Source organism: Chroicocephalus ridibundus, chromosome 24 (assembly GCF_963924245.1).
Source record: "Chroicocephalus ridibundus chromosome 24, bChrRid1.1, whole genome shotgun sequence".
NCBI classification, from domain to species: Eukaryota; Metazoa; Chordata; class Aves; order Charadriiformes; family Laridae; genus Chroicocephalus; species Chroicocephalus ridibundus.
The window spans coordinates 3,348,119-3,369,872 of NC_086307.1; the positions used below are offsets into that span (position 1 = coordinate 3,348,119).

At 59.0% G+C, this 21,754-nt stretch overlaps 1 protein-coding gene and 1 non-coding gene across 8 annotated transcripts; one reads left to right on the plus strand and one right to left on the minus strand.

Annotated features, from left to right (window-relative positions):
- Nucleotides 1–207: 207 nt before the first annotated feature.
- On the plus strand, nucleotides 208–289 carry TRNAS-CGA (transfer RNA serine (anticodon CGA)). The gene has a single exon. It is a non-coding gene; the product is annotated as a tRNA-Ser (tRNA).
- Nucleotides 290–830: 541 nt separating this feature from the next.
- Nucleotides 831–21,647, minus strand: RNF41 (ring finger protein 41). Of its 7 annotated transcripts, XM_063359001.1 has the most exons (10): nucleotides 21,480–21,647; nucleotides 19,039–19,219; nucleotides 18,310–18,486; nucleotides 18,078–18,159; nucleotides 13,465–13,695; nucleotides 8,775–8,887; nucleotides 4,722–4,993; nucleotides 3,738–3,873; nucleotides 2,804–2,907; nucleotides 831–2,301 (listed from the first exon to the last, which is right to left on the minus strand). In XM_063359001.1, exons 6-10 carry the CDS (start codon nucleotides 8,862–8,864, stop codon nucleotides 1,950–1,952), a joined length of 954 nt encoding a protein of 317 aa, XP_063215071.1. In that variant the 5' UTR covers nucleotides 8,865–8,887; nucleotides 13,465–13,695; nucleotides 18,078–18,159; nucleotides 18,310–18,486; nucleotides 19,039–19,219; nucleotides 21,480–21,647; the 3' UTR covers nucleotides 831–1,949. The 7 variants fall into 7 exon arrangements, with proteins under 7 accessions (XP_063215071.1, XP_063215076.1, XP_063215074.1 ...); XM_063359006.1 differs by lacking the exon at nucleotides 13,465–13,695; XM_063359004.1 differs by lacking the exons at nucleotides 13,465–13,695; nucleotides 18,078–18,159; nucleotides 18,310–18,486; nucleotides 19,039–19,219; nucleotides 21,480–21,647 and adding exons at nucleotides 10,164–10,948; nucleotides 11,411–11,858; nucleotides 11,961–12,010; nucleotides 12,354–12,595.
- Nucleotides 21,648–21,754: the final 107 nt, after the last annotated feature.

Here is a 21,754-nt window from a genome sequence, read left to right on the forward strand (position 1 = left end):
CCGGCCCCGCCCCGCGCCGCTTTCTCCCGCCGCCTGCTCGGTACCGCCGCCGAGTCCCCGGGCGCTCGGCGATACCCACCCCGCGATCGAGAGGGAGCGGCGGGGGTCGCGGGGAGCCCCGGGATGGGCCCGGGAGCGGCGGAGGGAGCGGGGCGGGGCGGCGGCGGGGCCGGGTCTAGGTGGAGCGCAGAGGAGCCTGGCGCGGGAGTCACGGTGGCCGAGTGGTTAAGGCGTTGGACTCGAAATCCAATGGGGTTTCCCCGCACAGGTTCGAATCCTGTCCGTGACGCTACCTCCGTTTTTTCTTTTTTGGTTGTTCTGTTATTTTTATTTTCGTTTTTATTTTGCGGGGACTCCCGGGGCCGCCGCGGGGTGGGTCACGCGGGGCGGGGGGGGGACTCCCACGCTCGGTACCCACTCTTTTAACGGCGGGGCTCTGGGGGCGTGTGTGTGTGTGAGAGTCTTTTTGGGGTACCCCACCATTGGGGGGCTGCAGAGCTGGGTATAGGCGACAAACCCACCCCCCCCCAGGGCGGGACCCCCCCCAGGACCCCCAGCCGCCCCCCAGGCACCCTGTCCCTCCGGGGGAGGGTCCCTGTGCAGAAGGAGCTGCAGCGGCAGCGCCCGGGAATGGCGTTGCTCCATCTCAGCCACACAAAGAGACAGGAGGGACCCCACGGCCCCCGCCAGGGGGGGGACACGACCCCTGAAACCCCCTCATTTTTCTCAGGGGACTGAGCTCCTTTGTCACCCCCCCGTCCCTGTCCCCGTCCCCCATCTCCGGCAGGGGGTCTCAGGAGCAGGCGCAGACCCCCCCCCCGAGACACCGATAAAGCAATAAACACTGTTTATTGATCACTGAAATCCGCCCCCCCACCACCGCCGCCGGCCGCAGGGGAAAGGATTGTAAAAAAAAAAAAAAACAACAACAAAAAAAAAACAAAAAACAAAAACAAAACAAAAAAAAATGCAAATAAATTAAATTCCCCGCAACCAGGCTCTCGAGGCGCCTGCCCACGGTACTTCAAAAATAAAATAAAAGGGGGGAAATAAAAACGAGAAAAGGCCCAAAAGTACACAAAAAAACCCCAAAACCCAACAACAATTAAAAAAAAAAAAGATACAGAACCACAATCATGAGTGTCTGGAAAAGTAACACCAGGAGGAGCAGAGAAAGCGGAGCCAAACACCGGCAAACACGGAGCAGGACGGCGTCCGGCCTCTCCCGGGGGGAGGCATGCACAGGGAGAGGGGCGCGGGGTGGGGGGGTCCCCAGCGCCCAGCCCCCCCATTGGTGGCAGCGGGGGCTCGTTGGCAGCTGGTTTGGCCACAGGGTCAGGAGGGGCCACGGTGGGGGGGGAGGCGACGCCGACAGCCCCTTCCCCAGCCCGTGGAGGGGGGAGCGGAGCCCGGTGCCGCCCGCTGGGAGACAAGGTCTTGGGGAGACGATGGCAAAGAGATGCCGGAGAGCGAGGCGGAAAATCCAGGGAGGGAGAGGAATGCTGGGGAGGATTCTGCCGGGATGGGGAGGGTGGGGGGGTCTGTCCGCAGCGAGAGCTGAGCTGGGTCCCTGGGCTTGGGCTGGAGCAGGGGACGGGCGCCGGGAGAGGCAGCGGCTCCCGGGAAAGGGGGGCCGAGGGTCTGGCAGTACGTGTGGAGCGGTGGCTCCTTCTCTCCTCGAAAAACACGGAAGGGGGAAGCCGATCTGCAAGGGGCGAACGTGGCGGGGGCGGCAGCGTGTGCCGGCCGCGGGGCCGAGGGTTTGGGTCGTATTTACCAGAGGCGTTTAATCGTTTCAGCTGGGAAGAGGGAAGTTCGAGGGAACAGTGCCCTAAGAAAACCGTGGCGGCGCCCAGGGAACGCCAGCAGTTTTGAGCGGCTTCCCCCCGGGTCTCCGCCTTCCCCCTCCTCTTCCTCGTCAGCACGAAGCGTTTCTCTTCCAAAAGTCCTTAGATTTCCTCCACTCCGTGTGCAAATATCATCACCAGTCCCGGCTCTAGCACCATGTCCTCGCCCATGTGCTGGTTCTCGCAGGCCATCACCACCACGGCCTGTTTGCCGGGGATGCGTTTGGCCACATAGTTCTCGTAGTAGCGCCGGTTCATCTGCCGCGTCTCCAGCGTGGCCAGACCCTGCGGCCAGTTGCGCTCGTGGGCGTTTTCGATCAGCTCGTTGATGATGGACGTGGGGCAGCCGCTCTCCACCAGCGAGCGTTTGATGACGGCCTGCAGCACCGCGTCCGGCGTGGAGATCATGCCCCCCCACCGCGTCACCCGCGCCGGCTGCAGGGAGTTCACCCACCTGGTGACAAAGACACGGGGGACAAAGGGGTCAGCGCTGGCCCTTTTCGGTGGCTTCCACTAAAATTGGCGAACCGCTCCCAGGGAAACCCTCCCCTTCCCCACCGACCCCTCCCCTGTTCCCCCCACCCCGCAGCCGGCACCCGGCCGCGGCATCAGCCCTGCGACTCCCTCCCCAGAGCAAAGGCGGGGGGAAAGAGTGAGACACGAAGCTGCTTCCTCCGGCCTTTCTCAGGAGGAGGAAGGAATCCGGCAGCAGGACACAGGTGGAAGAATAAAAACGCTCCCACCCCATTGTGCAAGCGGCTCCCGTGCCGCTCCCCAGCACAGAACGCCCCGCAACCGCCTCCTTGCTTTTGTGGAGCGTTTTTTTTTTCCCCCACAAACCGTGCCTTCGCCTCGGAAGGCGCTTCACCCCCTGGCAAAGCCGTGGGCGAAGCTGTCAGACACCCGGCCTGGGGCTGCCCAGCTCCTCCCCGATGGGCACGAGACCCGGCACTTACTCCAGGATCTCGTTGTACTCGATGGTCTCCTCCAGGTTCTGCAGGTTGGGGTTGACGCTGCGGATGGCGCGCATGTAGGCCTTCAGCAACTGAATGTCCCGTTTCTGCAAGAGCCGGGACATCCCGGGGTTTGCAAAGAGCGAGTCGGCACCGCGGCTGTGCGTCACGCGGCCGGACCCCGGCGCCGCGGCAGGGGACACACACGGCCCCTGCCAGCCGCTCAGCGACCATCCCAGCGGCTGCACGGCGGAGCCGCGCAAGGGCGCCGCAGCCCCGGCTGCTCGGCAGCCGCTCTCTTTGGCCACAAAGCTGCTATTTTTTTTTTTGGTGTTTGGTGTCCGGGCAGGCGGGACTGACCCTTCCCAGGAGGGACCCTGCCGCGAGGCAGCTTGTCCCGCTGTCAGTTTTCCCTGGCCCTCGCTGTGTTTTGGATTTAGTATCAGAATAACGTTGGTAACGCACGCGGCGGTTTAGTCGGTGCTGAGCGACGTTTACAGTAAGTCGAGGACTTTTTCGGCTGCCCCCAGAAGCTCAGAGGGAGCGCAGGCAGGACAAAGCGGCCAAAGGCGTATCCCAATCCCACAGACACCATTCCCAGCATATAAACGGGGGTTGGCCAGGGGGCAGGAATCTGTGATTGCTGCTTGGGATGGGGAACCCGTCATTGGGTATTGCATGACAATTTTGTATGTTCTTTTACCATTATTATTCTTTTCTCTTTGTGACTGTTGTATCAAACCCTCTTTATCTCAACCCATGAGATAAAGGTTGGGGTTTTTTGTGTTTCTTTTTTTTTTTTTTTTTTTTTTTCTTCCCTTTTTTCTCCCTGCCCTGCCTGGGGCGGGGGGCAGGGGGTGGGCAGAGCAAACGGCTGCCCGCTCCTCGCCGCCGGCCGGGGTTACCCCCGCCAGCCCCTTGGCACCCGGGGACCCACCTGCTCGGCCAACTGGTGCTTGTGCTCTGCCGAGGTCTTCTCCAGCTCAGCGATTCTCGTCTGCTGCTGCTGCACCACAGACCTTAAATGCTTGATGCAGTTGTGGTTTGGCAGCTCGTCTTTGGGCATTTCCAAGCTGCGGAGTGTTACGAAAAAAAAAACAAAACAAAACAAAACAAAAACACAAGGTGGAGGCCCCACATTAGGGAAAGTTACACACCAGAGCACTTGGCGCAGGCGCGCCAACAGTCTGCAGAACAAACCCAGCCTCGGGGGACTTGCCGAGAGGCCCGGGAAGCTCAGCGCCGTAACCTCCCAGAGGTGGAGGAAGGGCTGCTCCCTGCCGCGTCTCAGGGCCAAGCCAAACGGTCTGGGGGAGAGCTCCGGGGACAAAGCACCGCCAGGTCAGCTGGCGATGGGGATTTTCCTCCTCCAAAGCGAGCGGGGCTGAGAACCGGGGCCCGCACCAGGCAGCCCACGGGCCGGATCCAGCCTCTGACTTCACCCAGGAGATGCGATAAGTCTCCAAGCCACCGGTCAGTCACCACCCGGCTGGATGCTGACAACGCGTGAGTGGGAAGGACATCGGCACCGGGAGCGGTGAGGCCAGACCAGCCACCCACCGCTCCTGGCTCTCGGCAGCGCATAGGAGGGAGCAGAGCTCATGCTGGAGCTTGTCCCAGGGGGCTGGAATGGCTCTGGGCGGATTCGCAAAGGCCTCAGTACCCCGTTCCCAGCAGCCAACTGATACCCAAGCCCCAGCAACAAGCCGAAGAGCCAGGGGCTTTGAACCAAGCTTAAAAAGAAATGGGTTGGACTAAAAATCCTTCCCCGCCCTTTCTGCAGCACCATGGCCTTCGAAGCCCTGCCACCCCCAGAGCTCTGCGCCGTGGCGGCAAAAGGCTGCCAGGGCTTCCCTCCCCGAGCCCGGGGTCCCCGCTCTGCCCACCCTCTGCGGCAGAGCCCCGCCAAGGCCATCCTCACCCGCAGCCCTGCTCGCAAGTCACCGGGCGCTTTGGATTGTGCTCGCAGTCGTTGAGGTGAGACATCAGGTTGTCGAGTCGCACGACCGCCGTACAGCCGAAAACAGCGTTGTCGCAAGTGATCTGCAGCTTCGAGAGCATATTACGCATGATCCGCGGGACGGGGCGGAGGTGGGCAACGGTCACCACGCTGCGGTCCACGGGGCACGTCTGCTGCTGGGAGAACCACTGGGTGATGCAGGCATTGCAGAAGGCGTGCTCGCAGTGAGGAGCCTGCGGAGGGGCAGAGAACAGCCAGGCGTTACTCGTGCCCGGCAGGGAAGCGTCGGCCGGCTTGCGTGTGGCGAACGACCTCGACCAGAGAAAGGCTCTCAGTCTTTGAGGGGCGCGGGGCAGCTACGTGCTGCCGCGGGGGAGGGAAGGCGAAGGGAAGAGGCACCTCCGTTCCACAAGATGCCCGCAGAAGGGAACGAGACACCAAAAGCCAGACCTGGAAAGACCAGAGCCACGCACGACACCTTCCAGAGCCTGCTGCAGAGTCACCCTCCCCTCCCTGGGAAAGGCAGGTGCCCACCTTCATTCCCCTCTGGTTGTAATTTGGGTGCCCACCCCCACCAAGGTGCTCTCTTCCCCCCCAGACACGTGGAGTCCCGCAAAGGGATCGTGGAGTCCCGCCAAGGGATCGGCTCCCGGGGACAGCACGGACCCCTGCGGGTAGAGCTCTGCTCCGTCCCAGGTCACGCTGCCTCCTGAAAGGGCTGAGGGGGCAAGACGGGTCGGGATGCTAAATTTAAACATTTTTCCAGGGCAGGTAAGAACGTTACTTCACTGTATTTACACAGCTGGGCTCCGCTCTCACCTTCAAGCTGCAGCGGAAAGAGCGTTAGGATCGGGGAGGGGGAGCGGGACGGGCGCCAGGTCTCCATCCAACACTGAGCTTTCTTCCACGGAGCAGAACCGCAGAGTTAGGGGAAGGTCAGACGTACTCGGGGCCAAGTCTCATCCGCGAGCTGCTCCCCCAGCGCTCGGTGCCTTGCAGGCCACCTCCTACCCGCCGAGGGTCGCAGGACACGCGCTGCCATTGGGGCTCACCCATCCACGCTCCATCTCGGGAGCTTCGGTGCGGCCCCTGTGGCATCGCAGCTCGAGCCGACCAGCCCAGCGTCCCCGAGCCAGTGGCACAAGGCAGCACATGCCGGGCTCCGGCACAGGGACAGCCACTCCTTGCCTTTTCCCAAGTCCCGCTCTCCCAGGCTTTGGTTTTCCCCTCTTCTCCACAAAGCCGACCCTCCGCTCTCCCTGCGGCGCTTCATCCTCACAAGCCCGCGCCTGACCCCGCTGAGATCCCGAAATCTTGGGGCTGAACGCAGCCCTGAGCCCTCCGAGATACCAGTGGAGGCGGCCCCGCTTCGACCGGGCGGAGGGACCTTGGGGGAAGGGAGGAAGGAGGGAAAAGCCGTCAGGAATTTGCTCCTCCGAGAGCAGGGCTCGTGCCTAGCTATGGCCTCGGCCCAGCTCCAGCTACTGGGGGGCCGGTATCCAACTGGTATCCTTTAAACACCCTTGACAAAAGCCTGGGGACAAGGGAGGCTGGGGTATCGCGTCTTCCGAAGGCGATTTAAAATAAACCTGCTTAAGAAAGCCGCACCTTTCCCTCGGTTTCGTGTGATGGCCTGCCGCTGCGGTCACGCGCTGATGGACTTTTTTTAAAAAAAAAAAAAGAATTAAAAAAATAAAAAAAAAAAGAAAAATCAAAGCTTGTTTGACTTAACGGATGGGTGTAAGCTGGAAGGTGCCAACACAGGATTTTACCTACCACAGTTTGCCGTTCCGTGCGCACACACACCCCCCCCCCGCCCAGCCCCCTGGCCCAGGGGGGGCTGCGGCGCAGAGCCCCAGCTCTGGGGGATGCCCAGCCCGGCAGCTTACCGGCTTTTGCGCCGCGGTTTGTTATCAAGCGATGAAATCGCAATAATTACGCGCACGCTTCTGCTTGGCCCAGTTTTTAGTTTTAAGTCCGGTTTATTTCAAAGGAAGCCGGATTTAGGCAGAGGGTACCGAGCTACCCAGCACGTGGCCGCAGCTCGGCCAGCGGAGGAACAACCAACCTCCGGCGGCAAAGAGACCCTGAAGAGAAGGGGCAGGGACCAGGGGAACAAAGTCCCACGTCGAAGCCAGCGCTGCTCAGCCTGCGCCGCTCCAATGCTGCCCAGCAGCGGTGAGAGGGCTGTAAAAGCCCCCACTAACTTCCCCCGCCCCCCCCCCCGGGAGTCACAGGGCTCGGCGGGACAGTGACAAACACAGCCCCCCCAGCCCCAGCGCTGAGAGGCAGAGGAGGGCTGGGAAGGGAGGCTGCGCTGGAAGAGCCGATAACCCCAGAGCTCACAGGAAAGCCCCGTCCAACGGCCCTTCGGGAAGCGGAAGGAGGTGCGGAAGCAGGAGCTCCCCGCACGCCCTGCTCCCCAAGCAGCCGCAGCGAGGCAGAGGATCCACCAAGGGCTACCGAGATGCTGAGGGGACGGAACATCTCTCTGATGAAGAAAGGCCGAGGGATTTGGGTCTCTTCAGTCCGGAAAAAAGACGACTGAGGGGGGGGATCTTATCAACGCTTATACTACGAGAGAGATGGACGTGCTGGAGCGTGTCCAGAGGAGGGCTGCGAGGATGATGAGAGGGCTGGAGCACCTCTCCTATGGGGACAGGCTGAGAGAGTTGGGGTTGTTCAGTCTGGAGAAAAGGCGGCTCCGAGGAGACCTTAGAGTGTCCTACCAGTCCCCAGGGGGGCCCACAAGAAAGGCGGGGAGGGACTTTTTAGGATGTCGGGTAACAGTAGGACTAGAGGGAATGGATTAAAACTAGAGATGGGTCGATTGAGACTGGACGTTGGGAAGAAGTTCTTCACCATGAGGGCGGTGAGCCCCTGGCCCAGGTTGCCCAGAGAGGGGGTGGAAGCCCCATCCCTGGAAGTGTTCAAGGCCAGGCTGGACGGGGCTCTGAGCAACCCGATCTAGTGGGACGTGTCCCTGCCCATGGCAGGGGGGTTGGAACTAGATCATCTTTAAGGTCCTTTCCAAGCCTGACAGTTCTATTATTCTAAATACTGAAAGGGGGGTGTCAGGAGGATGGGGCCAGGCTCTTCTCAGTGGTGCCGGGGACAGGACAAGAGGTAACGGGCACAAACTTGAGCATGGGAAGTTCCACCTCAACATGAGGAAGAACTTCTTTACCCTGAGGGTGGCAGAGCCCTGGCAGAGGCTGCCCAGAGAGGTGGGGGAGTCTCCGTCTCTGGAGACATCCCAAACCCGCCTGGACACGTTCCTGTGCCACCCGCTCTGGGTGACCCTGCTCTGGCCGGGGGTTGGAGGAGATGATCTCCAGAGGGCCCTTCCCACCCTACCATTCTGTGATTCAAAGCACCCGCTGTGCCGGGCCCGGGCAGAGCAGCGCGCTGGTGCCAGGGCTGTGTCCGTCCATCCCCCGAGCCATGGCCGGTGGCGGGAGAGGAGCAGGAGCCGAGCCAGGCTCCCAGCAGCAAGTAGAACAGATCAGGTCTGTGGCATGTGTGCAGGGAAGCAGAGAGGGTCAACCAAGCATGAAGCCATAAGCAAGGGACGGATTTTAGCATTCTTTAGCAGAGCTGCTGCCATCTCTGCCTTGGGACAAGGTCACCGGCTTCACTTCGAGCTTTGCTTTTGCATTGAGTTTTGGTAGAAAGAGTTAAGGAGGGAGTGAGGAATGAAAAAGTGAGGGAAACCTGTCCCAACACAAGCTTATCCCTTCCTCCCGCCTCCTTGCTGACCCCAGGACGTCACCCAAACGCAGCCCTTGAGTTCATTTCCCCCAGAACTCACACAACCGCAGAGTTTTATCCCTGGTGCTGCCTCCTTACCCGTGCTGTTGCCTTAAACCATTAGTAGGAAAGTTAAGACTCCATCGAGCTCACCTAACGCACACGCTGTGTGCGACGCCCTCCATCTGATCGAGACATCTAGAAGCCTGGAGCTGCGATCGGAGGCTTTCAGTAGCCACAGTCAGTGCTCAGCCAGAAACCTACCTGAACCGGCTCCTCCAGGACCCCGCTGCAGATGGGGCATATAAGGTCTTCATCAACATCCCCCTGAAAACGTGCTACATCATACCCCATTGCTCATCACCGATGCCAGAACCCTGCGGAGGGAAAAAGCGGAGCAGTTAGGAGCAGCCGAGCGTCCTGTGGTGTCCGGCCAGAGCAGGTCCCAACCCTCACAGCATCCCCGTTCCCAAATCCCTGCTCCCTCCTCCCAGTGCGACCAGCTGCGGTGGCCCCGGGCCCGGCTGGAGCTCACGGCCGGGCGCCGTACGGAGGAAGGGGCAGGGGGAAGCGTTGGCAGCCCTGAACTGCTCCTCCGTTTTGCCACGCTGCTGGCATCGCTTCTCTCCCACACATGTTACTACTAATCCCGCTGCAATTGTTCTACTTGCTGGTTGCCGGAGCTGTTTTTGCACCCTCCTGTTTGGTTTGAGAGGATGGCACAGGGGAACCTCTAACGCCTGAGCCCAGTCCTGTGGGCTGAGCAACGGGATGGGCGCCGGGGACCCCTCCTGGGTGCAGCCAGACACCCCCCAGCCCCACCACACCGGCTGCGGAGGAACCGGCTCCTTCCCTGGGGACATCGGCCCCGCTGGCTCCTGGCACCCCACCTGCCTGCTGCCCGTATTGTCCCCTGCTGCCATCTCCAGCAGCTTTCCCACTCGGCCAAGCAGATGCAAAACAGAGACGCTTATTTGCGGGTAACGCCGTTCACCAATTTCTTACGCTCTCTGCCAGAGGCCGACCTCGAGCTCTGCCCCGACACCCCGGCAGTTACCGGTTCCTCTGCGGTTTGTCCCTCAAGAGCCAGTTCCTCCTCTCCCATTCTCACCAACATCAAAGCCGGCGACAAACCGCCACGGCCGTACGGGTTCACACTGCACGTTGACTCCAGATAAAGGAGTCCCCAACCCCAAAGGCAAACAGGAGCCGGGAGGTGCCTGAGGGCACGTGGACGCCACCTGAGGCTCTGAACCCACCATCGGCATGGCGAGGAGACTGCAGCGTGGCAGCGCTTCCAGCTGTGCAAACCCCAGCAGCATCCACCTGCTCTGGAGGGCAGGTAGGAACTTGCCCTCCTGCTGCTTCACAACCAGATGTGGCCACCAAGCCCCGGCCAGCGGCAACGAGCTCCCGCACAATGCCACGTACCTCCCGGCCAGCCCTTCGCAGCTGGAAGGGCTCCGGTTCCAGACAGACCCAGCAGAGCTGGTCGTGGAAACCACCGCGGCTGCTCAGGCAGAGCAGCAAGGGAGGAGAGAAGGTGCCGGATGGGCAGAAAGGGAAGCTGTAGGTAACGCCACCGCTTCAGGGTTGGCCCTCGGGACCCTCCCCAAGGCAAAGGGCAGCAAGGAGGGACTTTAATCAACTCGCTGGACACCGGGAAAATCAGCCGATAAATCAGCTCCACGTGTGGATGGGTTCTTTGCTTCCACAGAGCAGGCACAGACAACAGACTCCTCTGACGGAGGCCGGGGTGGGGAAAGTCCCTGTGTCAGAGTTTGCAATTCAGATAACAAGATTAACGGCTGCAGGCGGGAGGGAGAACGGATCTCAGAGCAACCAGCATCGGCTGCTCTTAAACCTTCCCACGCCTTTAGACAGATGCTGCTCTCCTCCACTGGGAAGGGACCCAAATTCCTTCCCATCCCTCTGTGAGCCGCTCACGCTGCAAGTCTCAGCACCTCCGACACATTTACATTGGGTTCAAACCACCCGGAAGGGCAGACGCGGATGTGGAGGACGCAGCACCAACAGCTGCTGGCTGCCAGCACCCATGCAGCTGCCCGCCATCCCGAAACGCTTCACTTCGCAGCCGGGAGCGCTCCGACTTTCTCCCTCGGTCAGTGCTTGGGCACCAGCTCCTGCCCCAGCGTCCCAACGTTGTCTCTGGATGCGCAAAGCAGCTCCGTGAAGAGCCTGCCCACCCCTTCTGCCCGGAGACGCAGCACCCGCTCCTGCGCGGGCACTCGGGGATCGAAGTGGGACCGCGCTGGGCACCTCCAGAATCACATCCCCCAGCAACTCGGCTTTGTCTTTTGCTTCCAAGCTTCCAAATTCCAACATAATCCTGGGCAAGACCCTAAACGTCTTCACATTCCCTCAGGAAAGAGCCGAGCGGAGGGCAAAACACAAGCGCGGAGAGCCAGCCTTGCCATCTGCCAAACAGAAGCCACATCAAAACTTCCTCCAGAAAGATTTTAGCACCTGCACGAGTTTGAGCGTCTCCGAATTCTTCTCGTTCCTCAACCCAGCTGTTCCCCGCTTCTGCCAGAGATGGGCCGCGGGGCTCTGCCAGCACACTGAAGTGAGGAGCGCCCTGCTGCTAGCGTGAAAACAGGGGAGCTGACAGCATCTGCGAATGCTCGAGACAGGCCTGGCAACCCCACCTGCCTCCTGCGAGGTCCGGGGGTGAATTACCGACCTGGCCCCGCGGGATACTGGACACGCTCATTCCTCCCTGGGCTCAGCAACCTGCAGGATTGCCCCAAAGGAGGTATCGCATAGCTCATACAAGCCAAGCCCTACTTGCGCAGTGCTACTCAGCAAGAGCGATGATTCGCGGGCTGCGGGGGATCCATCGTGTGCTGAACCAGAGCACAAAGAGCTTAGAAAAATACCTTTCCTGGAAGGGCTCGCAGAGGCACCCGGGTACCAGGGTGATGTCGAGCCAAAGCATCTGCAACACGGGCAGGACACGACACAGGGGAGCGAAGGCTGAGCAGGAACCCAGACGAACCAACAGGAAATTGCTTCTGCAGTAAACAGCAACTGCCACCTGTGATTATACTCGATTTAAGCGAACGAACTTCCCAATCCTGTCCTCTCCAAATACGCACGGCTTCTCGACCCCAGGACCATCAGCCTCCCCAAGGCTGGGCAGGGAGAGGGGGCAGCTGGCACAGATCAGAGGCCAGTCACAGAACTGGGCTTTGGCCTAAATTACAGAGAAAAGCTGGGATAAGTCACTTTTCCCCCTCCTTCCCTCCGCTTCCCTCCTCATCACGCTCCTGCCTTGTCTTTGTAGATTGTCATCTTCTTGGCCTGGGGACTTCGGGTGCCTGCACGCTGCTCAACACAGAAGAGATCTACATAGCAACAAGGGCTTGATGGTATCAGAGAGGATCAGTAATTAACAAGTCAAAAGCACTTTGACATTCCTACACTTACCCAAAGCCTCCTCAGCATCCACCAGCCCAGACAACGGTTCCTAACAAGCCCTTGGGGAAGCAGAGGAGAGGAAAGAGGAAGGAGGTGTCTCGATCCCCCGCTGGTTAGAGCAGCCCCGCGGCCAGCACAGCCCCGAGCCAGGCGCATCCCCCAGCTCCCCATTGCTACCGAGTGGCAGCATCTCGTCTTGAGCCCCAACTCGTGCCGCTCTTCCCTCCTCCCCAAAAAAACCCCAAAAGAGGCAAATACGACATCTAGAAGCTGAGGCAGATCATCACCATCAGCTCCTGCTCTGGCAAGAGGACATTCATTCCTACATAGGCAGAGCGTTGCGGTTTTGCTCCAAATCTTGGGCAAAAAGGGGCTTCGTTTGGTTGTCTGGCATGAGCTTACCTCCACCCTTCAAACGGCAGCCCCGGATCACAGCGTGCAGGGCTGGGGCTCCTCTGACCCGAAGCGTATCTGCCTGTCCTTCGCGTCAGCAGCAACCACACGGATAAGTTTTCCGTGGTGATACTGTGCTGTCTTGCAGCACCATAACTAACTCTTCCTGCCCCCAGAGGAAAATTCAATTGCTAAGAAAATTTCTTCTGTTGACAAAAGGAAAATTAAAGGCTTAAAAAAAAAAAAAAAAAAGCTCCCCCTCCTCCTTGATAAAAAAAAAAAAAAGTCTGCATGGATGGGAGCCCCTGGATTTGTTCCACAGCCCCCAAAGCACATGTTCACATGTTCCCTCCTTTTTGCCACAATATGTTCGAGCCGCTGGATCCCAGACGCTCCGGCTGAGCCAAGCTTTCTGCCTGGTCGACCGCTCCAGGCGCAGTCTGTGGAACAAGCCAGCATCTACCAGGCTCCGGAGAAACTCTCCGCTCCGCCGGCACAGGGGGCTGACTCATCTGGAGCTCGCAGGGTTGTACTTCCACCCCCACAGCCCGCTCTCTCCTCCCTCAACAGCTCTTCCAAGGCTGCCAGCACACCTGGGCAAGGCTCCCTGGCGAGGGCCTGGCCACAGACAGCTCTGCTGGGAAAGCGGCATCTTCCCCGAGATCTTACCAGCGCTGGTGGCCGCAGGACGCAGGGCAGGAGCAGACACCTCCACCTGCACCACGCCAACAGCGTGCCGGGCTGTCGGGAGACACTGACTCACCCCCAGGAGCTGACGAGTACCAGTATGAGCAACGCGAGCAAGGACCAGCGGAGACAGACAACAGCACTGGAAGGGAAGGAGTTTCACCCAGGTAAACCATGTGCTGGCTACAAAACCCCCCGGGCCCCCGGCCAGGCAGAGCCTGAGAAGGCTGGAGAGGCCCCGACCTTCCCTGGACCCGCACGGCGGTGCCAAGCGGGCCACGACTCCGCCCTCACACTAAGAGCTCAGGAGATAAACCACCCTGGTCCAAGGCAAGCAATGAGTGACAAAAGCAAGAACAAGGCGATGGCGGGAGCGGAGCCAGCACCTACCCACTAAACGCACGGCCAAAAAAAAAAAAAAAAAAAAACACACCTGGAAAAATCAGAGCACGACGGTCAGTAAAGCCAAGGGCCAGACGACGAGTAGCGACCACTCCAGGGCACTGCGTTCAGACGCAGAGGTGTCCAGCTCCTCCTCGGGGCCGCCAGCCACCGGCAGCATCCGCCCGCTCCGCTGCCTGCCCCCCTCTTAGGGCGGCTCACGCAGCCAGCCCCTCTTCTGAGCCAGCATCTGGTGCCAGTTCACTAGGGAAACCCATCCCTTCTGTGGAAACACAGCAGACCAGACAGAATCCCTTAAAAAAAAAAAAAATTAAAAACAAACAAACAAAACTAATCAAACTTAATTAGCCTGCGCTGGAAGTCTCCAGCGTCAGGCCTTCCCTGGTTCTCAGGGAAAAAAAAAAAAAAGACACCATTTTCTCATTATTTCCAACGTAAGTGTTGCCAACAGATACCAGAGCCGCTTTGCAGCTGGGATCGCTCGGAAGAAACCTGTTCTGCGAGCAATGGTGTTTTTAATAATCTTTCCTAATTTCATCATCTTTGTGAGCCAAAAGAAATAGAATTAAAACCAGAAAGCAGGGGGGAAGGGAGGAAAAGGAGAGAAAAACAACATATGGATGCAAGAGGGGCTGTTCTGCAGCAGTTAAAGCCCAGCATGGGAGCCAGGACACCAGCGATCTTCTCACTGGTTTGCACTGTGTGTGTTCTGGGGCACCCGGCTTTTTTGTCTCGGTTTCCCCGCTGTGAGTAAATACAGACCATCGCGGGGTGGGGGGGCCCGCACGGTTTCTGAAGCAGTCTCGCTGCCGCTGGAAAGTTTCCAGGTAGCGGGGCGGCCGGGGGGGAAGAAGTGACCCAGAGGCTTAAAGAAGTCAAAATTTTGCAGCAACTGGCTCCCAGCGCCCAGGATCTGCATCCATTTCAGACGGTCTCGGAGCCCAGGTGACACCAAGGAGAGCCGCTGCCAGCGGAAGGCTGGGGACAGCCAGTCACCGGGACAGGGTCGCACGGCAGGAGCGGCCCCGTGGCTGTCCGGAGGGAGCGCAGGGGCTGACGCTCGGCTGAAGGCATCTGCTGGGTTCCATCCCCAGCCCGGGCGAGGAGGCTGCTCGGCAGGGTCATGGCTGGCGCCGGGACGCAGGCAAAAGGGCTCTGGCTCAGCCGGATCCCTGGCCTGACAAGCAGATTGAAGACGGAGGGGTCATCGGTGTTGAAGCTGTGCCTGTGCCTTGCAGCTTTAAAGCAGCTCCTGACCTGACACAATGGAGGTTTCACAGGAAACCCTCACGTCAGCAGCCAGGGCCGGCTCCGGTGACAACAGCCTGTTCCCGTGCGGCGGGAGAGGTTTCACCAGCCCAGCGACAGCGTGCGGAGCCGCGACGGTCCGTCCCTCTCCTGCGAGCGACCCAGCCAGCGCAGCCCAGCTGGCCGGGGGCAGGTTGCCAAGCCCGGGTGACTACTGGCCTGCCCTCACCGCGGCTCACGACACCCCCGGCAGCTGCAGGCTGTGTGTTTTAGAGCACGGCGCGGTCAGCAGCTGCGACGAACCCGCTGGGCCCCCGCAAGCCACATACTTGAGATGAGTGCCCAGCGCACGGCCACCCGGCTCCAGGTTAAAGCCACTCGGCAGCCGCAGGGCATCAGGGACCCCTTGGCCACCACGACAGCCCCCAGCGTCACACAAGACAGGAAAAGCGGTCTGAAACTGAAGATTAACAAGAACAATATGGAATCCAAACACGCAGTATAATCTAAAGCTGGCTAAGAGTCCCTCTGCCTGACCTAGTTGTCCAGCGACCCAGTTTCTAAGCCAGGCAGTACAGGGGGACAGAAAGAAGCCCAGGGTGCGCTGGGCATTCCTGGCCGGAGCCACCTCCCTGCGCCGCTCAGGCTGGCAGGGAACCGAAGCGGGGAATGGCTGGCACCCAGGCTGAGCACAAATCCAAACTTTGCCCTAATCTGGAACTCCCAGCTCTCTGCTCGGACACAGGCCCCCCCCATCGGGATCTAACGGCAAGGAAGAGGCGGCACAACGTACATCCCGTAGCCCCTTTGGAAGGGAAACGCCAGCAGCGCGGGTCTGGCTGCCGAATCCCCCACGGCTCCTCTGGCCAGGGCTGTGGGCCCAGCAAGGCGCGCGGGTGGGAGTTAGATGGGCCGTGCGCTACGGAAACGCGAAGGCAGCGAGGAGAACAAACGCTCAGTTTCCAGATTGGCTTTGGCAGCTCCGTCGAGCCCCACAGAGCTGGCCAGACCCTTCCAAGCAGCCACATTCATAGCCTTGACCCGTGTCAGACCTTCCCTGTCTTTCTGATCATTACCTTGACTTTTCTGGTACGAAATTACAGCCTGCGCCCACTTGTGTTACGCGCTGCTCGACGGAGCGGGGCTGATTTCCAACACCGAAACGGAGCGGGGTCCAGAGTCCAGCCGGCACAGGCGATCCCGGGCTCGGCGCTACCAGCGAGCTCCGGAGAAGCACCTCGGCAGCCACAGGATCAGATCTGCAGCATCGCTCTGCCCTTTCCTTTGCTCCTTCCCATTTTCTTGGCATCTGGCTTGTGCGTGGAATGAGCCTGCATGATTCAGTGGTTTTCCCAGGAATCTCAGCATGTGTTTGAGACATTTACGGGCCACAAGCTTAAAAACCCGCTGGTGCAGAGGACGGTGCCGGTCTGCAGCCAGGACAGTCGCTTCACCGGCTCGACTCCGGCTTCTCCATCAAGAATAACTGGTGAAAAGCAGCAGATACAACAAACCAGTTCTGCCTGCACGCACACCACCAGCTGTTTGGCATGTGCCTAATTAACCATCCCACTAATGACACCAGGAGCAGCAGAGCTCCCTCCCCACCAAAAAAATTGATCGGCCTCAGCTGAAACGTGACTCGTTCCCTCCTCTCCAGCGTGAATCTACGGGGCCTCTAATTGCTGTTGCTCATACCCAGGAAGCAGACAGTAATTTAAAGCAATTTATGCTCCACTCGCAGGAAGAGCCAGCAAATCAATCCCAACAGTTTCAAGGAAGAGCCCGGCAAACCCTCGTGCTCCGCGAGACCGTTCCGCCCCACGACTTGGTAAATTCCACACGTCCCCCAGTCTGTACTGGTGCCCCAGTGGAGCCGCGCTCCAGGCTCAAAGGGAACAACTCCACCAAGGGGCCGGGTTGGACTGATTTACCCGCCACTAACTGCTATCTTGATTCTTGCTTACTAATCCTTCAAAGGGTTACCACCCGCCTCGACATAATCGTTGAGCTGATGTACTTGTTTTGGAACTTGGTGACACGAGTTCGTTCATTCCTTCTCCGAACTGGGGTTTTTTTTTCCAGCAGGAGCAAACCCCGCTGGACTCCGCCTGCTCACTGCCGTCCCTCCCGTACCTGAAATAATTGATATCCCCCAGGCCTAAAACTTTTCTTGGGTGGAGAAGTTTCTTCCAAGTGTTTTAACCAGTTAGCAGAGACTTCAGGACCGACTGACTGTAATCCACGAAGTTTTAGTACACGCGATTTCGATTCAAGAGGCCACGGGCAAAACACATAAAAGTATTACTCGTTATTTTCTAATTAAAAGCCAAAAGCACTGGGAGTACAAATCTAACAGCTCTTTCCATAAAGATTTTTTTTTCCTCCAGTGTTGATCTTCTGTTTGACATTAGCCCACGTCCAGAAAGGAAAAAGATATTTAAAAAAAAAAATAAAATCCCTTTTTCTAAAAAGCCTTTCACAAGTCAAAGGAAGTTTTTGCCCGAGTACACACAGGCAAACGAGATCAAAAGGAAAGCGGGGTTAAACAATCGCTCTCGGCTGTATAATAGGAGGAAAACACATCAATCGCGAGGCCCTACCCATGTTCAAGATCCTGTTTCGGGAGCTGGTGGAAGGACAAACACCTTGAAGAGCTCCTATTGCTTAACCCCTGCGGAGTCAGGCGCGAGGGCTCTGCCACCCAGCAGGGCCGTCCCTTATTCCGGGACGCTCTTTGGGATGCCTAAACCCGGCCGATAGTCCCGGGAACACCTCCAGGCATCGTGCCTAATGCCAGCAGCACCTCCAAACCCCACGACACAAAACAACGCCACCGGTACCAAAAAAGCACAACCAACCTGCAGCCTCTGCCGGCTGGGACCCAACAAACTCATCCCGTTTTCTGTGCTTGTAATGAGTTGAAAGGATTTAAGTGAAAGAGGCTGGAGGCAGAAGAGCCTGCCGGGGAAAATCAGCCACCTCGAGAAAGGAAAGCAAAAAAAAAAAAATATCTTTGGGAAGTTCCTTGAGGCAGCACCGAGAGCAGGGGCAGGTCCCGGCTCCTCCCAGCGGAGGGGAGGATTCCAGGAGCCCGGGGCAGAACAGCCGCCCGGCCAAATCTCCACGTTCCCGGTTAGACCCACCTTCGACTATCGGCACCAGCGTTGTCCAAGCCCAGAGCGGCTGCCGCATGGAAATTGTAACACGAGAAGACTAAAGGTCCCTGGTTTGTTCCCGGGTTTCGGCACCAATTCTAGGCTGGACGGGGCTCTGAGCAACCTGGTCTGGTGCGAGGTGTCCCTGCCCACGGCAGGGGGGCTGGAACTAGATGATCTTTAACATCCCTTCTAACGCAAACCATTCTACGATTCTAAGACCAAAGAGCTTTTTTACCTTCAGCCTAGGGCACTTGGATGCGAGGGATCTCTTTAGACCGGGTGAATAATCCCATCCTCGCAGCAGAGCGGCACGGATCCTATTCAATAAGAAGCGTTTCCTGTTTTCTGCCGCGAGGAGCCCACACAAGCTGCGCAGCCCCGGCAGTTGGCCGGTCCCCAAGCTGCCGGAGCAGCGAGAAGACGCGGGCAGAGAGCGTTGAGCAGCGCAACCCACAGCTCGCTTTTACCTTTAGCTCCGTTTGAAGTTCGCTCTGCATTGCCTCCAGCTGTCTCCACAGCCTTTTAGGATGCCTTTCCAGAACTCCGGATTCCTCAGAGGGTTTTGTTAACAAAGCGCTTTCCCTACAAGTCACAGGGAACCTCGCTCTTTCAAGAGCGCTCTGGGAATTCCAGTGTCTGCCCTTCTAGAGCACCAAGTGAAAGAAGAGATACAGAAATCAGGCAGGGGCAGTTTTTAAGCCAGTTTGGCAGGACTTATTTTAAACCTCTGAAATTTAAGGAAGATCTTGCTATTTCCCTGTAGACATTAATTTACAATGAAGGTTCTCTAACGGCTTTAGAACGAGAGCGGCGTCCTTCGCTGTGAACCTGCACAGACCCGTGAACAGCAGGCTGGGATCTCTAAACCGTGATCTGGGAAAATCTGCCGGGGGAGAGATCAGGCAGCTAGGAGCTGGGAAAACAGCACTGTCAGCTGCGACGGCGGGGACTGTCAAGACATACGGAGATCTTTCTTGTTAGCAGAGCAAAACCAAAGTTTTCAGATAAATACGACTTCAAAGTTAGCGGCAGGAGCCAACTGAAAGCGCTGAGAGCGCATATAAAGCAACACCCCATAAAACTGCTAACGTAACGCTAACCGCTCACGTGTCGGAGGCTCCACGTGTGTGGAGGAAGGACTTAAAACTCATCCCCCGTGCACAGACAGAGAAAGTTCTGAGAGGTATTTGATTTACCTTCCGCGGCAGAATTCCTCCCTAAGTAGCAAAGAGGCAGGGCTGGGCTGGGTTTACTCTTTTCAGGGAGACGCTCCCAATGGCCCATCTTTTCCCCTTCCTCTTCTACAGTTTAAAATGTCGTTCTTCGAGGGCCAGGGGCCGCTGCCACGCAGGAGTCATAAGGTCAGACAGGACAGATCTAGTCACAGGGGAGAAAAAAAAAAAAAAACAACAAAAAAAATAATAAAAAAAAAAAACAGGAAGGAAAGATGAGCATGGTAAAAACCGAGGTGGAAGGTTGTGCCCAGCCCTTCACCCCCTCTCAGGGCCCAGATGAAGACGCCTCTCGGCCTCCACACACAAACCCAGGCCTTCAGCCCCACTCAAGAGAACTCTACATTTCCCAAAGAGCCTTTGCAACGCTCCTAAAAAGCCAAATGAACTGTGCAGAAACCACCGAGTGCCTGCAACGCGGGCCCTGTGCGCCTCCGATGCCGATACACACTCCCCTGTGTGGGGACAAGGGTCCCAAACCGGTCCCAATAACAGAGAACCACCACCGCACCTCAGACCGCTCCTTATGTTGCTTTCCAACCGCATAAAAAGTTACTCTGCCTTGCCTTTTGGATTTTGGTGGGGTTTTTTTTTGTTTTGGTTTTTTTTTGTTGGTTTTTTTTTTTTTTTTTTTTTTTTTTTTAATTTAAATGGGAAGAATAAGGGTCTCTCTGGAGCCCCCAGCCAGTCTGGGAGAGCCCTTACGTGTCCCAGCCTCCCCCAACAGGCTGAACACGACCGAGCCCCTCATCGAGACATCGGTTGCCTCCCCGCGGCACTTTGCTTCGGAAATTCCGGCCCTCGCCCAGAACTCCGCTCGCCTCAAACCCGCCCCCCCCACCCACCCAGGATGAGAGGTGTTCCCAGCAGGATCGCAAGGAAAGAAACATTTGCCCAGTAGGTAAAGTCTCAGCTTTTAAAGTTACGCAATCCTGCTAAAAATAGTTTCCCCAAATGCCACCTTAAGATCTTCTGACACAAATCCAAGTTTTTCTCGCAACTCCTCTGCTCGCTCTAGCGTTGCAAAAATTGACAGCAGGGAAGCCTGAATCGCAAAAAAAAAAAAAAAAAAACCCGCTTTGGTTTTATCTGCTGGTCTCGGCAACAAGGATAAAACCAGCTCACAAACACCCTGGATGTTACCGCCACCCTGAACTGGGCGCGATGACACCCCGGCCCCCGAAGCCGCCACAAGCAGCTTTGTTATTATAACCAAAAAAAGTTTATCTGACGCTGTTGCGTTTTTGGAGACTTTCTACATTTATCACTTAAAACTGTATTAATAAAGACTAAGGCCCTTCCTGAAAGCGAGCTGCCGCCGAGCTCCGGTGCTCGCAGCCAGACGCGCAGCAGCAGCACACGGCGTCTTTGTGAAACCTCGCCGTAAATAAAGCCTTATCCCATTTAATTACCGACTTCCCTCTGCTTCCTCCCCTCCCCGGCAGCCGGGCGATGCGCTCTGAAGGTCAGGAACGGGGAAGTTGCGTGTTCCCCACATTCCTTTGTGCCGGGCACTCTCCTTCCCTGGCTGCGGCGGTGCAGGGTGGGGGGGGTTTCCCCGTACCCCGACTCCTCACCGCACCCCGGCAGCGCCCAGAGGCGGCGAATAACCTGTCGTCGGAGCAACTTTCAGCCCAGTTAAAGCCTTTGCTTTAAAAGCTGCCAGAAGAAGAGTCGCGGGTGAAGTCCAGGCGGATTCACCGCGCCGCATCATCAGGTGGAACCAGCCCCTTCGCAGGCCGCGGCGGGGTGGCTTTTCACTCCACCTTTTTGGCCACAGTTTAGCAGCAGGCAGGGCGAGCGCTGCCAGCGCCTCGGAGCCCACTCGGGACACGGTGGGGGGGGACACAACAGGCGGGTGGGAGGGACACACCGGACACCTTACCGGAGGCCGAAGCCAAGCGATTCTCCCCTAGGCCGCCGCTCAGCCGGCACAAAGACCCCGCAGCGCCGGGGCCGTACCCGGCCGTGTCCCCCCCCGCCCGAGCCTGTTCCTCCCCATCGCTTCCCCCACGGCCTCGGGGTGGGGGGGGTTTCACGCCGGCCCCCAAAGCCGTGCTCCCCCGGCCCCGGCAGCTCCCTCCCCACCTCCGCGGCCCTGCCCCGGCCGGGCCCGGCCTCCACCCCCGCACCCCCGGAGCGCCGGGCTCCGACCAGTCCGGCCCCGGCTCCCCGAGCCCCGGCCCGCAGCGGCCCTCAAGGCCCTTCCCGAGAACCTGAGCGGGGGGGAACCACGGAGCGCGCCCCCCCAGCAAGCCCCTCACGGGGCCGCATCACCCACCTCGGGACCCCCTAAGGCCGCCCCGGGGCCTCCCCCAACCCCGGGCACCATCCTGCCCTCCGCCCGTCGAGCCCCGGCGCTCCTTCGCCCCCACCCGCCCCCGAACCACCCCGGCCCCACGTACCGCCCGCCGCCCGGGACCGGGCCGGCTCCGGGACGCTGAGAGGCGGCCGCGGCCTCCACCGCCTCCCCCCACCCGGCCCCGCCGCGCTGCTACGCAACCCCCGCCCCGCCGGAAGCTCCCGCCCCACCGGAAGCGACGCTCTGGCCAGCGAGAGGCGGCGGGGAGGCGGAACTCGCTGGTGGCCGGCGGGCGGCCTCTAGGACCCGCGCGGGGCGGGGCCGAGGGGCGGGGCTTAGGACCTGTCACGCCCCTTAGACCCTCCCCCTCTGCGCTGC